The sequence below is a fragment of the Phalaenopsis equestris genome, unplaced genomic scaffold (genome assembly GCF_001263595.1).
Source record: "Phalaenopsis equestris unplaced genomic scaffold, ASM126359v1 Scaffold000297, whole genome shotgun sequence".
Classification (NCBI taxonomy): Eukaryota; Viridiplantae; Streptophyta; class Magnoliopsida; order Asparagales; family Orchidaceae; genus Phalaenopsis; species Phalaenopsis equestris.
The window spans coordinates 1,839,237-1,852,809 of record NW_018164739.1 but is presented as its reverse complement, the minus strand read 5'-3'; the positions used below and the strand labels follow the sequence as shown (position 1 = coordinate 1,852,809).

Below are 13,573 nucleotides of genomic sequence, written 5' to 3'. Positions count from 1 at the left end.
GAAGAGGGACTGATCCACTAGAAAGGTCGAAAAGGTAAAAAGGTGAATCATCCCGCAAAACCGCATCTAAAATGATCGACAAAAAATCCCAAAAATGTGGTCTAAAGATCCATGAATCAACCTCAAATGGGTATCATTTTCTCCAATTTCACAAATTGATCAACCAAAAAGGTATCCTTTCCCAACCGCATTTCAAACAAGTCGAAACGAGTCGAAACTAATGCGACGATTACATATGTAGCCCCGCAACACTTATGCATTTACATATTCAATTTCTAAACTTAAACGGTTCATTCACATCATCCAAATCTTTCACATTGCATCGAAAAGGCCACCATTTTAATTTTTCCAATTAGGCCCAAAATCTGTCATTCAAATAAGAGAAGTGAATCTCCTCTGTAAACCAGCGAGCTAGAATAAGGAATGCGGGTGAAAGATTTTCATGAATATCTTCCAATTCTGCTACATTTACTTACCTAACACCTAAAATTCACAGTTTTATATTTACACCATCCAAATCCTTCCTATTGAATCAAAATACAACCATTCAAGCTCTCAAAAATGAAACCAAGCTCTCATGCATAGGATGAAGTGGTATATATGTAAAAGCAGAATTTTGTCAGTTAGATATGCGAATGCAAAAGAATTGTGTGGCGTATATGTAAAATCAAAGGCTCATGTGTTAAATAAGAAAATTTAACACATAAGAATTAAGTGGCATGTATGTAAATCTTCTTTTTTTTTTTTTTTTTTTTTTTTTAAGTTTTCGTGACTTACAATAGAAACCAGAAATTCCAAAATTCCAAAGAAAATATGTACAACACTTCTGAAAAGTCAGGCTCAAAGCAACCCCGACTCGACGCCTCAACTCATGAACCAACTTAAATAAAAAATATTGATTCAAAAATCAATTCAAAATATGCTAAAGCAGCCAAAACAAATATCCACAAAGGAACCCTCCAGTTTCCTCTCTAAGTTATTAATTTCCTCTGAATGGTCCTAAAGGATGGGGTGTCATGGAGGTAGTGACCCGAAAGGGTGAGCGTGACATGGAGACAACGACCAAATGAATGGAATTGTTGTGGAGGCAGTGACCTGAAAAGGTAGGCATGTCGTGGCGGCAGTGGCCCGAAAGATGAGTGCATCATGAAGACAGAGACTCGAAAGGGAGAGCATGTTATAGAGTCATCGACCTAAGAATATGTGTATCATAGAGATAGTGACCTGAAAGATTGGGCATGTCGTTGAGGTAACGACCCAAATGGGTGGGCATATTATGGAGGCAACAACCTAAGGGATGGGTGTGTCGTGAAGGCAGTGACTAAAAAAAGTGTGCATGTCATGGTGGTAGCAAACCAAAGGACGGGTGTATCTTGGAGGTAGTGACCTGAAATTGTAGGCGTGTCGTGGAGGCAACGGCTCAAAGGATGAGTGTGTCATGGAGGCAGTGACTAAAAATGGTGGGCGTACCATGGGAGTAGCGGCCCAAGAATGGGGGTATAATAGAGAGAGTAACCCGAAAGGGTGGGCGTGCTATGGAGGCAACGACCCAAAGAATGAGTGTGTTATGAAGGCAGTGATCCGAAGGGGTGGGCGTGTCATGGAGGCACCGGCCCAAGGAATGGGTGTTCCATGGAAGCAGTGGCTTAAAAAGGTTGTGCATGTTGTGGAGGCAGCGACCCGAGGAATGTGCCTACAACAGTTCGAGGTGGTGAGGGCATTACACAATGAATTAGAGATGTAATTCCCTTCAGAGGGCATTACACAATGAATTAACTTAGTGAAGAGCCACTTGTTCATATAAAGTGCGAAAGTGAGGGATAAGTGTGTGCCGAGTGTAAGCAAACTCAGACATGTGAGTCCAAAACATGAAAAACGCCATGCAAAACAAACACGCGGAAGTGCACATATGTAAGTGTGAACCACTTATGACGAGGTGCTAAGTGACATGAAAATGCAACGAAACAAATGTAGACTGATGTGTTATTTGGAGGCACAAGTACTTGCTGTGAGCATGTGAGGGTATATGCTCAAAGATGCACGACAAGGGTGCAAGTGATGAATGTGCTTGTGCAAAGTCATGCAATCAAACTCAATGCACATGTAAAACACACACTATATAAATGAAATCGGTTGTTCAACCCGTCGGGTCGACTGGCGAGGTTAACCCTGGGCAACATAGCCAACGGGCTCAATCGAGCTAAGGTGGCCGATTGAATCGAAAAGATTGGTCGATTGAGCCAAGGCAGCCAGTCGAAACAAAGTGGTCGGTCAACCGGCCCAGGTGTGATCGATCAGACCAAAATGGTCGGTCAACTGGACGAGGGCGGTCAGACGAACTAAACTGAAATGTCGAGGTTGGGGCAGCTGGTCGAGATAAATTGTGAAGTCGACTGGGTTTGGGCTGCCGGTCGAGGCAAAGTGCAATGTCAGTGGCCCAGGATGGCCAATCAAGACAAAGTGTGACGCCAGCCAAGTTGGGGAGACCGGTCGAGGCAAAGTGTAATTTCATTCATGTCAGAGTGATCAGTCGAGGCAAAATGTAATGTGTGAAATGCAACATAAGATGATGCAAGTGACCATAAACAACTGCTAGTCAAACTCGTGTTGACGATCTCACATAAGTACCTAGGGTTTTAGCTCTTGGATTCACGGTGAGGAATCATGGAGAACTCTATTTTTCTATTTCTCATAAAAGTCCTTCACCATTCATAGGTTGAACTAGCTATAAATATTTTTCTGTTCTATAAGCCTCCCATAATCTTGTAGAATGGGCTAGCTACAAAGTCTTTCCCATTCCTCGAGATCCAACTATTCCAACCCCTCCAAGTAAGGTTGTAAGTGACAAAGCTGTGGAAAATTGAGATTCTAACCCACTAGAATTAGGTCTAAGGCTTGCAACGGGAAGTCACTCAGCTTCCCAAGGGATTGGCCACGAATTTGGTTCCTAACTTAGGGCTTCCTCTAGGAAATAAATAACTAATCCAATGGAGTGTGGTCGTGCCGACCAGTGTCAGTCGGCCAACTCGCCTCGTGTGGGCGACTGAACTCACAACACCTAGCAAAATCTTATCCTTAGGGCTAGCTAAGAGAGAAAATGTGAGGAATTTTAGAGATTCTCTCCAACTTTTTGCTTGATGTCACGTTTCTTCATGTAGGATGAAGCTATCCTAGTGGTAGGAGAGATGGCTCGAAGTTCTGGTGAAGCTCCGACGAGGTCCGCTCCACTCATTCTATAAAGAATGAAGAATCTCTCCTTTAGAAGGAGAGTCCGATGAGATTCTGACGAAGTTCCGACAGCGCTTTACCGATCCTTCCCTAAGTTAGGATGAAGCTCTCATTTAGTGTAGAAGAGAAGACAACTTGTTTCCTTGGTATTCGAGCTCTTCCCCACAAAACTCTCCTAACACATGCAAATGCAGTGATGGAAGAAAAGGCAGAAGATGGAAGAAGAAGGAGAAGTTGGGAGAAAACCAAATCCTTTGAGCTTCTCTCGAGGAAGATGAAGAGTATCATTTCTTTTTCCTTGCTCCAAGCATTAAGTTCCAATAAAAACTTAAGCACCTTGAGGAAGAAGATGGAGCTCTCCCTTGTGTTCTATCAAGCTCTCCTAACTAGCCCCCAAAACTGAAATGAGAGGAGATGGGTGAAATGAGGAAGAGAGGAAGCTTAAACCAGCCACCTCATGCAAAATCCCCAGAGTGCCCATTAAATAAGCCATAAATGGCTAATCAAGAGCACTTAGGACATGCCAAAAAGGGTTCAACTGTCGGTTGTCGCCGATCACTATCATCGGCCTCCCGTTCCTTGCGAAAAGTTCATATGCACGTTGACGTTGTAACTTGGAAGACCTTTGAACCGTTTCCAACATGTGGGAAAAGTACTTCCAATTGTAATCATTATTTATAGTATAACTCTTCAGCTGAGTCAGACTCCATTGTTTTTTTCTTTACAGGTTCTACGTAAAAAGTTCTTGTGTCATTTTTAGTTGTTTTTCGCTCTTCTGAGTATATGTTGAATTTTCGTACCACGCTAAGATGATAATCTGCTAATCCACTGCCACGAATTTTCTAGCACACAACAAAAAGATAATTATGTGTATTCATTTGTCTTCCATTTATTTTTATGAAATGATTTTGACTTATCTCTAGAGGTGATGCAATCTCTTTTTTCATCATTACATGTCTTCCAAAACTTATACCAATATATGGCCATGATCAAGCTAAGTTTGAAGCAAGGCATGCCAACTTCCAAGATTGCCTTATTTAAGTTTAGCTCACTCCTATCCCTCTTTCAATTCGATTTAAATGAGATTGCTTGGCCTATATTAACATTACTATCTTGCCCTACTCATTTAATCGATCTCCTTTGTAATCAATGATGGGAGCATTTTTGACACTTTCTAATTGGACTCTCCGTAGGACTCATGAAGTCCCAATCCTTTAGTTCTAACAATCTAGTGATCATCATAAACTAATCCAACAAAAACACTACATTAATATGGACTTTTATATATCTAAATATATTTCAATTATTTCATTGTATGTTCCAAGATGATAGTGAAGCTTTCATCTTCCCTGATCTATCTCTCTCTTTCTCTCTCTACTTTTTTTTGTCTTGGTACTTTGCATGCGACTTGGCTTGCCCATTAATATTATTTAAAAGGCTTGGCCTCTCTAACATTATGTAGTTCTAGGAAGAAACGTAGTCGTGTCATGATCATCCCACAATAATGACATATTCTCTCATGCATATAAGGACAAACAAAATCTTCCAAAGAAACTTTGTGAGAAATTTTTTATAAAAATTGTAACCCTTGATGTGGCTATTATATTGTTAATCTTCTTCATTAATTTTGTCTGATGTGTTTCCAAATCTTTATAGATGGACGTATTTAATGCTTCTTTGTTCATATTAGTGGATATTTAATCGATTAGGTATGGTTATATGATTTTTTTTTAATATTGAGGAAACAATTTATTGTCATCTAATTATCAAATCAGCATCTTTCATGAGAAGAATGAAATCTCAGACCACGAGAACAGGCAGGCTATCATTGCCGTTTAATTTTATGCACAAAAAATTATCATATAAAAGATGATGTATATATGCCAAACATATAGATTTAAAATTAGTACATCTCTCCATCACATTTTCAAATTAACATAATATTTGAATCAAGTATATGCTACAAATCTTGGAGGTCACTAATGTGAAGTAAATTTATAATGAAATGTTGTAAAAATTGTGTTTAATTGTTATTTATACTTGTAAAACGTGGATTTGTTTGTGTTTAATTGTCTTTTTTTAGCAGGTATGGATGATTAGACAACTTGAATAACAAAGGAGTTGAATTGGAGTGCCTAAGAGCTGAATTGATGTCCGAAACTAGATAACCAGATGCATCGGTGCCGGTCTTGAACGCCCAAGCTTTAGTCATGGACGTCTCGAGAGATCCAGACGCCCATACGCCCATACGCCCGTATGCACGGGATTTCTGTTAACATATTTTGTTTGCATCGTTTCACGAGCAAAATCTTTAATGGGTGTAATATGAAGAGTCAAGGGTCCCTCGAGTGTTGTTTTAGAAACCCGGAGTGCGTAACAGTGAGAGAAGAGATTCATGAAGGTTTGTGAGGGCAGCTGCGATGCACAGTTCTCTTGTAATTTGCATTTTATGAGTACTCAATCACTTGTGGAGAAGAAAAGAACTGCAATGGAAGCATGAAATGGTGTAATCTATAAGTTCTATAATATCTAAACTCTTACATTTTATTTAATTTGATGAATAAAATGTTATTTTTATTGTTTCAAAGCATGAGTTAGCACTTAGATCTCATTTTCTCCCTTGAATTAGTAATCTAGAAATCTATGATTTAACATTGTTATGTGATTAAATGAATCTTAAATCCCTGTGATGTTTTAACTTTATGATCTTCATTTGCTTTCAACCAGATTAGTTAAAATTTGTTAAAATCATTGCGATCTATGATTTTCAGAAGAAAATTTAGTGAAACAATCAAGTAAAAGCACACCGACTTAGAAGAGAAGGAATATTACTTCTATGTGATTGCTATCGTGTAGGAAGATGCAAAATTCTAGAAATTTTTGCATAGTTTAGGGAACTAAGTTGTAATAAGAAATCTTAAGCTTTCTTTGACCACTGGAAGGGAATAAGGAGGAATAATGCCCTTGATTGTCACAAAATACTATATCATTTAGGGTCTGTTTGGGATAGCGGGGTGAGTGCATCGCGCTGGCGGGCCGCGACGTGCGGGTGTTTGGTTCGGCGTCTCGAGCACGATAGGACACCGCGGGACACCATTTTGGCGGAAAGCGGGCCGCGTATCGATCCCCACGGCCCGCGGTCGACGATGGATTATTACGCATGATACCCTCCTCGCTTCTCCCCTAACCAAAATCCCTCTGTTGGATGTCAAAGCTCTCACGTTCCTCCCTCCCTATCGCTCCACTATCGCAGTCGATTCCATCGCACAACTCCTTCCCTGTCCTCCCTTCCACACGATCCTCCTTCCCTGCGACGTTCGAAGCCGCCGTTGATCATTTCCGTTCTCCTCTAGCCTACCGCGAGCTCTCTACGAAGAACAATAAAAACCTTAATCCTCGTCGTTGCAATGCCATCGGTAATCTCGACGGCTAATTGTCTCCCGTCACGTATCTAGGGTTGCTAGGCCGACTTTCTTCCAGCTAAACATTGCCGACTGCTCCCTTTTTTACCTCAGTAAGGTGAGTGTTTCCTTTTAAATGTGCCTCCGTCCATTTTTGTCCCTGCTGAATCTTTTATTTTATTGAAAGTTTAGGTTTTACTTGGGCTCTGTTGTTGTAAAATTCAATTCTCTAATCGGTGGGTGCATATTATGAATCAATATGTAATCTTCCTGAAATTTGTTTATTTAGGACTGTTTTGGGAGGTAAGTGTTTAGAAGTAATTAGAAAAATGACAAGTATTTGATTTGCTAAAAGTCTCTGAAAATGTTCTTACCTTTTTTTTTTTGAAACCAATTGCATACATGAGAGAAGTGAGTTTAACTTGTGAGGGTTGGAAGTCACTTTCTTTTGTATTTTATGATATTTAATAATAAAATAATACATTTATAAAGTGAGAATGAGTTAGAATGATTATTTTACCTGTAATGGTAATAAAATAAATTGTATATCTGAACTTTTATTCTGTTTTGAAATGAATTTCTGCTTATGAAGTATCAAATATGTGACTATCATAGTTTTATTAAATATGGGCAAAATAGTCATTTTTCTAGAAACAGCTGACCAACAACTATTTTCAAATAGCTGCAACAAACAGACAGCCAACTTCCCCGCAGCAGCTTTCCTAAAGCAACTTTTTGGAACAGCGCAACTGCAGCTGAAATCTAAAAAGCTACGACTGCCTCAAACAGACCCTGACCCGAGTTGTTCAAGTGCATTGGTCCTATCCTTGTAAGTCTTTCCAAGCTTTGCTTCCCAACATGTAGCAATCGGGTTGATTATGGGTATAGATCCGAAAGCGACACGAAACCAGAGCAGGACACTGACCGCTTGATGCTGATCGGTCGGTAGGATTTGATCCAGCCGGACTACTCCCACGCTTCCGCCAGCTCCCATGGAAGATGGCCACCATGCTGGTCCTTGTACTCTGCCTTCTGTCTGCACTATAAGATACAAAACAAATAAAAAGGAAAAAAAAACTGCAAATGAGCTGCCGAGAGTGGGGTTTAAGGGATCAACCAATCGCCTAAACCCTCGATGGTAAGGAGTTGGATCTCCACCTTTGATTCTTTATGTTTTTCTTTTGCTTTCGATCTTCTTCTCCTTATTCTCTTACAGGCTAGAAGTGGACGGACCGATGCATTAGTGAACTGTTGAATTATCTGAGGTATGCTGATTGACTTTCACCTCTTTGGGCTTCTTCTTCTTCTTTCTCTTTGTTAGCGCTTTCTGGTTTCCTCTGTTAGGTTTCAGCTTGAACCCAGTCTTTCTTTTAGAAAAAAACTTTTTTTGTACTAATTTTTGCCGTGCTCAAGGTTGTCTTCTCTTTTATTTTGGGTTTGTACTTCTTTTCTAGTTCTTTTTTTCAGTGGTTTTTACGATTTAAATGATGATATTTCTAGTTGATTCAACTATGGTAGTTTTGTCTCATCTTCGAAGAATGTATGTAGGTTTTGCATATTTTTGTTTCTTCTAGGTTAGTTCTTGTTGATAGCATTTGATCACTGTTTATTTGTAGCAGGAGCTCGCCATTATTTTGTTGCTCTTTCTTTTTGTCAGGTTCTTGGAATAAGAAGTATAGCCAAGCATATGTATTTTGGTTTCTTAGAAATTATTGTGCCCTAAGAATACATTGGATCTTGGTGCCTCTTATATGGCGACGTGCATTCCGTTTATAACATCATTTGACGCCCGATGTTCGCTTCAAATTTCTGTTTTTCCTGGAGGAGGAACACTATTAGACAGCGGCATTGGCAGAAATTGCTCACTCAGGTTCTGTCATGGCTGCAAAACCCCCTTTGGCTTAGGGCAGACGACAAACTCCATTACCACCATCAACTCTAGACTGAAATGCTGTTCAAATTCTCACATTATGAAATATCAGAAGAAAGACCCTTTTTTGAATACGCATCCTGAGGTTTCAATGCTTCGAGGAGAGGAGAATAACCCACTTCTTAATCCAAGAAAGGATAACGCAGGTGAAATTTTCTTTGAGGATGCAATGGACTCATCTCATTATAAAGAAGATAATGCAGCCACGATAAAAGTGGTTGGAGTTGGTGGTGGAGGTTCTAATGCTGTCAATAGAATGATTGAGCATTCCATGGATGGAGTGGAGTTCTGGATTGTTAACACGGATGTTCAAGCCATGAGGATGTCTCCGGTAAACCCTGAGCATCGCTTGCCTATTGGACAGGAGTTAACCAGGGGTCTTGGTGCTGGTGGGAACCCAGATGTTGGCATGAATGCTGCCAGGGAAAGCAAAGAATTGATAGAGGAGGCTGTTTATGGTGCTGATATGGTTTTTGTAACAGTAAGCTAATTATGGTCTTGAAGTTATATTTGATAAGCTAGAATCTACACTTGAATCTATCATGGCGGTGAATATTTTTCTGTATATAATTTTATTTGTTATTAAAGCTTGAACTTTGAAATCAGTTATAAAATTTAACGTTAATATAGTCACTGCATGGCTTTTGTTTGTTACATGGTCTATAAATGCTTTCTTTTGTGCCTTAGGAAAATATTTTCTTAAGGGAATTTACATACATGGCACACAATTCTTATGTATTTGCTTGTATCACACCTAGACTTTCAAATTTACACACATAGCACTCAAATCTTTAATATCACATAAAAAAATATCACTATTATCACTTTTAAAAGTAAAATCCATCTTTTCATGTATAGGTTTAAATTATTGAAGTGCAATGTATGCAATAATGAAATTTTAGCTGTGAGATAGGTAAATACATAAGAATTATTTGCTAAATATGTAAACACAAATAATAGCATATTTTTAGAATGTCTTATTTCAATTTATTTTTAACCCCCTTTCCTTTCTCTAAAGTGTTTATCCCTTCTTTTTTTCTTTTATTCATTTCTCCAGTTATGTTGGTTCCTTAATATGCTATATTCTACACTGCAAATATGACATTTGTTTTAAATTTTGTATTTTTTTTATTTGGCATGCAATTTCATGCAGGTTGGGATGGGTGGGGGGACTGGGACTGGTGGTGCTCCTGTGGTTGCTGGAATTGCAAAGTCAATGGGCATACTCACAGTTGGTATAGTCACGACTCCTTTCTCATTTGAGGGAAGGAAACGAGCAGTTCAAGCACAAGAAGGAATTGCAGCTCTAAGGGAAAATGTTGATACGCTCATCATCATTCCAAATGATAAGCTGTTAACTGCTGTTTCTCCAAGCACACCTGTGTCCGAAGCATTTAATTTGGCGGATGATATACTAAGACAATGTGTTCGTGGCATCTCGGACATAATCACAGTATTGTTTTTGGCTTTTTATTTATTTTGATAGTGGAATTCTTTCTTAAATTACTTTATTTTATTTAGCACTTTAAAGTTTAAAAGTTCTTGAAGTAGCTAATTTCACTCTGTTGTGTTCCTCTCTTTAGTTTGCTTTTGTATCAATGACCCATCGTTTTAGAACTTGCATGTTGAGACCTAAGCACCACCGATGTAACTAAATTGATTTTCTGAACAAGCTTCTAATCCAATTTAAGTTTTATAAATCAGTAGTCTTATCTATTAAATCCATATCAATAAAACTTTATATAGTATATGCTCTGATTTTAGTCATTGTGAGCTCCGAAAATTCACGACCGCTCCTAGGACAATTCTGCGTTTATTTTAATTTTTGTTTTGAGACGGAGCTTAAAATGATCTAATTTCCAGAAGGCTAATTGGATTGTAGACGAGACACTACCCAAAGATTTCGCCATCATTTAGCGGGGACTTCTTGATCTCAGGTTCAAGGTTTCCCATAGGTGCAAACCCCTATGGTTAATTACCCATTCCAATAACATGAAAACACTTTCGATTAAGGCTAGTTATTAAAAATTGAAAATTTAACTTATAATAGCATCAAACTTAGGATTTAAGTTGCAAAATTCATCACTTATAGTTTAAAGCGGGTGTTGGGGGAATGAAGATGAACCTGATCAAGTTCCATCATCCCGGGTCATCGTGGTCATTGATTTACTTAGTCAGAGGAAGTAGTCGGCCCAACCTGATAGAAGAATTCTTATCAACAGTTATGGACTGCGTCGTCCAAGAGATTCTTGTAGATCTGGGGTGGATATTTGTCTGAGGGGACAAATTTAAGTCGATCTTAGCTAACAAAAGGTTTTATGTCAATCAATTATACCCTTATGATTTACAACTCGAAGGGTAGAAAGCCGTTGGGGAATATATGGGCGCGGCTGTGACCGTAATAAAATTGTGTCATTTGGCGGCAACCACCCTATTATAAGAGAAAAAGTTGCGTACGTAAAACGTACGCAGCGTTGCGTACATAATAGATGTTATATTCACGTTATATCTGCATTATATCCGTGTTATATCGCCTATAATCTCGATTTAACATCCATATAACCTACCTGTAACCTACCTAAATTTACAAATAAGTTCTGCGCTTCTGTTTTCACATATCTTTAGGTTACATGGAAGTTACATGAAAGTTACATGGATGTTACAGGGGATAAAATATAATGCCGATATAATGTGAATATAACCTCCATTATATATGCAGCGCTGCGTACATCTTACGTACGCAAATTTTTTCCCTGTTAGAGGGCTCTGATCGTAATCGATATTTTGTGGTGTCGTTTGGCGACAGAAACATGCAGATAGAAGTCTCGGGCCACATTCTTACTGACATTTAATTATCTTGATTGTGAATATATTGATATATTTGATATGATATTTGTTTTTTGTGAGTTGAACTCAATCAGAAGCTTATCACCCTCTATAAATTGTTGCAGATAGTGGATAGAATTTAGCTTTAAGCTTTTAGTGATTGAATTTTGCTTAAATATTTGTTTGCTTACTTTAATAAATCTTAACTTAAACAATTTACCCCTCCGGTTGAAATCTTCAATTAACACGACCATCATCGGGCTGTTGACCATTTTATATTTAAAAGGGGCATTCAGTTTTATCAGTTTAAGCTTTTAGGATGCAAGTCCTGTCGACTCCTATGTTTTTATGATGATCAAACTAGTTTGGTGATTTAGACTTGTACACTCTTATTTTAAAATTTAGATTTTTATTTTAAAACTACTAGACTCGTCAACTCCAGTCCTTGCTAGGAGGATCAAACTAGTAGGGTGGGACATTCAGTTTTGTCAGTGTAAACTTTTAGGAGATAAGTCCTATCGACTCCAGTTTTTTTATCAGGATCAAACTAGTTTGGTGATTTGGACTTGTAAACTTTTATTTCAAGATTTGAACATTTATTTTACTAGACTCGTCAACTCCAGCCATTGTTAGGAAGAGGATCAGACTGGTGGGATGAGACTTACAATCCTGCTCTATAGACAAGTCGGCCCGATTCGCCCGCTCAAGATTCTCGAACCTATTATTTGAGCATTAAATATGTTATTTTGGAGCACATGCGGACATTTAATTTATATATTTGAATATCTTAAAGAATTCGGAGGCTTTAAAGGCTTGTGTAACCCTTAAACTATAGCTATGCTTTGCAATTTTGAACAAGAGATTTTGAATTCACGTATCAAAATCCTATCTCTACAAATCTCTTAAAGCATACACAATTTGAGAGAGTACAAACAGAGTCTCAAAATATTTTCTTATATTCCAAATTATTGCATTTGACTTAAAAATATCATGAGGTTTATATAGACTTTAAAGATCTTTAGCTATTTTGAAAATTTATGTTTTTATTTGGAAATTATCATATGCAATGTTACATCTCCTGGCTTTAAGAAATACTGTCTTTTGTTCGCTAGCAAGAGTATTGTGAATCCGATGGTGGATTTTTTTTTAAATCGAACTTAGCTCCTCTATTCGGGTTGGTATTTGAATTATAGTTTAAGTTTAGCCTTATGCATTTTGGTGCTTCAACTTTAAATGAAGCTAAGCCCCCCAAATATATTAGATTATCTTTAAAAGCACCGATACTTAATATTTTGGTTGCTTTAAATATTCAAACTTAAAGAGATTAAATTTGAAATTTTCAAATTTTGGATTAATTATAAACCTTAAGCTAATTATTTTGAAGGTCCAACTTTAGGTTAATTTAACCATTGAAACTTGAATTTAAAAACCTCTCATTGCCTTTTATTTTAAACTTAAATTTTTAGTTTGAAAAGCCTAAAAATTTGTTTTTTATCTTTAAAAGCCCTTAGAGCCTAAAAATTTAAAACTTTATAATTTTGAATGCTTTTAAGCCTATAGAGCCTAAATATTTAAAGGTGCGGGTCCCCGATATTTTAAAACCCCAATAACCTGAATTTTAAAAGCTCAAGTTTTCCCAATCATTTTAAAATTAAATGAGTGATGTTTTATATATATGCCGCTCGCCGTGACTTTTTGGTTGGTATTTCCGAAGTCAGTTCTAAGTCTCCTGGGGCCACGGGTTGGAGCCCGCCTAAGTGCATTTGCCTTGCGGTGCTGGATCGAGTGGTTAGGCACATGAGGATGACTGGGGGCTTGTATCATAGCCTCCGGCCATTTTTTAGAAAAGAAAAAAATATACATATATTAATTTTAAAGTTCAAAATTCCAAATACGTTAAAGCGATTTCAAGTCCAATTCATCCGAAAGTTCGGCAACCTCCCGACATCAACGCCCTTTAGGGGGCACTGGAGAATACCTACCTTCTCATCTATCTTAGAAGAATCATTGGTCAGTATCTTATGACACTGCGATCGGGAGCAAAATTATAATTTTCATCCCTTGGTCTTGAAAGACGTAACGAGGAGCAAAAGAGTATTTAACATGCAATCTCAAAAGATGCAAAGGGTCGTTAGTGTACCTACAAGAAAGGTTAGTTTGCAAACAAAGACCCCCCGGTTTCTTAGAA

General features: G+C 38.0%; 1 protein-coding gene across 1 annotated transcript in view; it reads left to right on the top strand.

The window, feature by feature from the left end:
- The first annotated feature begins 7,611 nt into the window (after nucleotides 1–7,611).
- The window catches only part of LOC110025388 (cell division protein FtsZ homolog 2-1, chloroplastic-like), a 28,106-nt gene continuing 22,144 nt past the window's right edge, over nucleotides 7,612–13,573 (top strand). Inside the window, exons 1-4 of the mRNA XM_020725842.1 lie at nucleotides 7,612–7,767; nucleotides 7,846–7,894; nucleotides 8,287–9,040; nucleotides 9,713–10,012. Coding sequence (XP_020581501.1) covers nucleotides 8,381–9,040; nucleotides 9,713–10,012 — 960 coding nt within the window. The 5' untranslated portion in view covers nucleotides 7,612–7,767; nucleotides 7,846–7,894; nucleotides 8,287–8,380. The remainder of the gene's footprint in view (nucleotides 7,768–7,845; nucleotides 7,895–8,286; nucleotides 9,041–9,712; nucleotides 10,013–13,573) is intronic.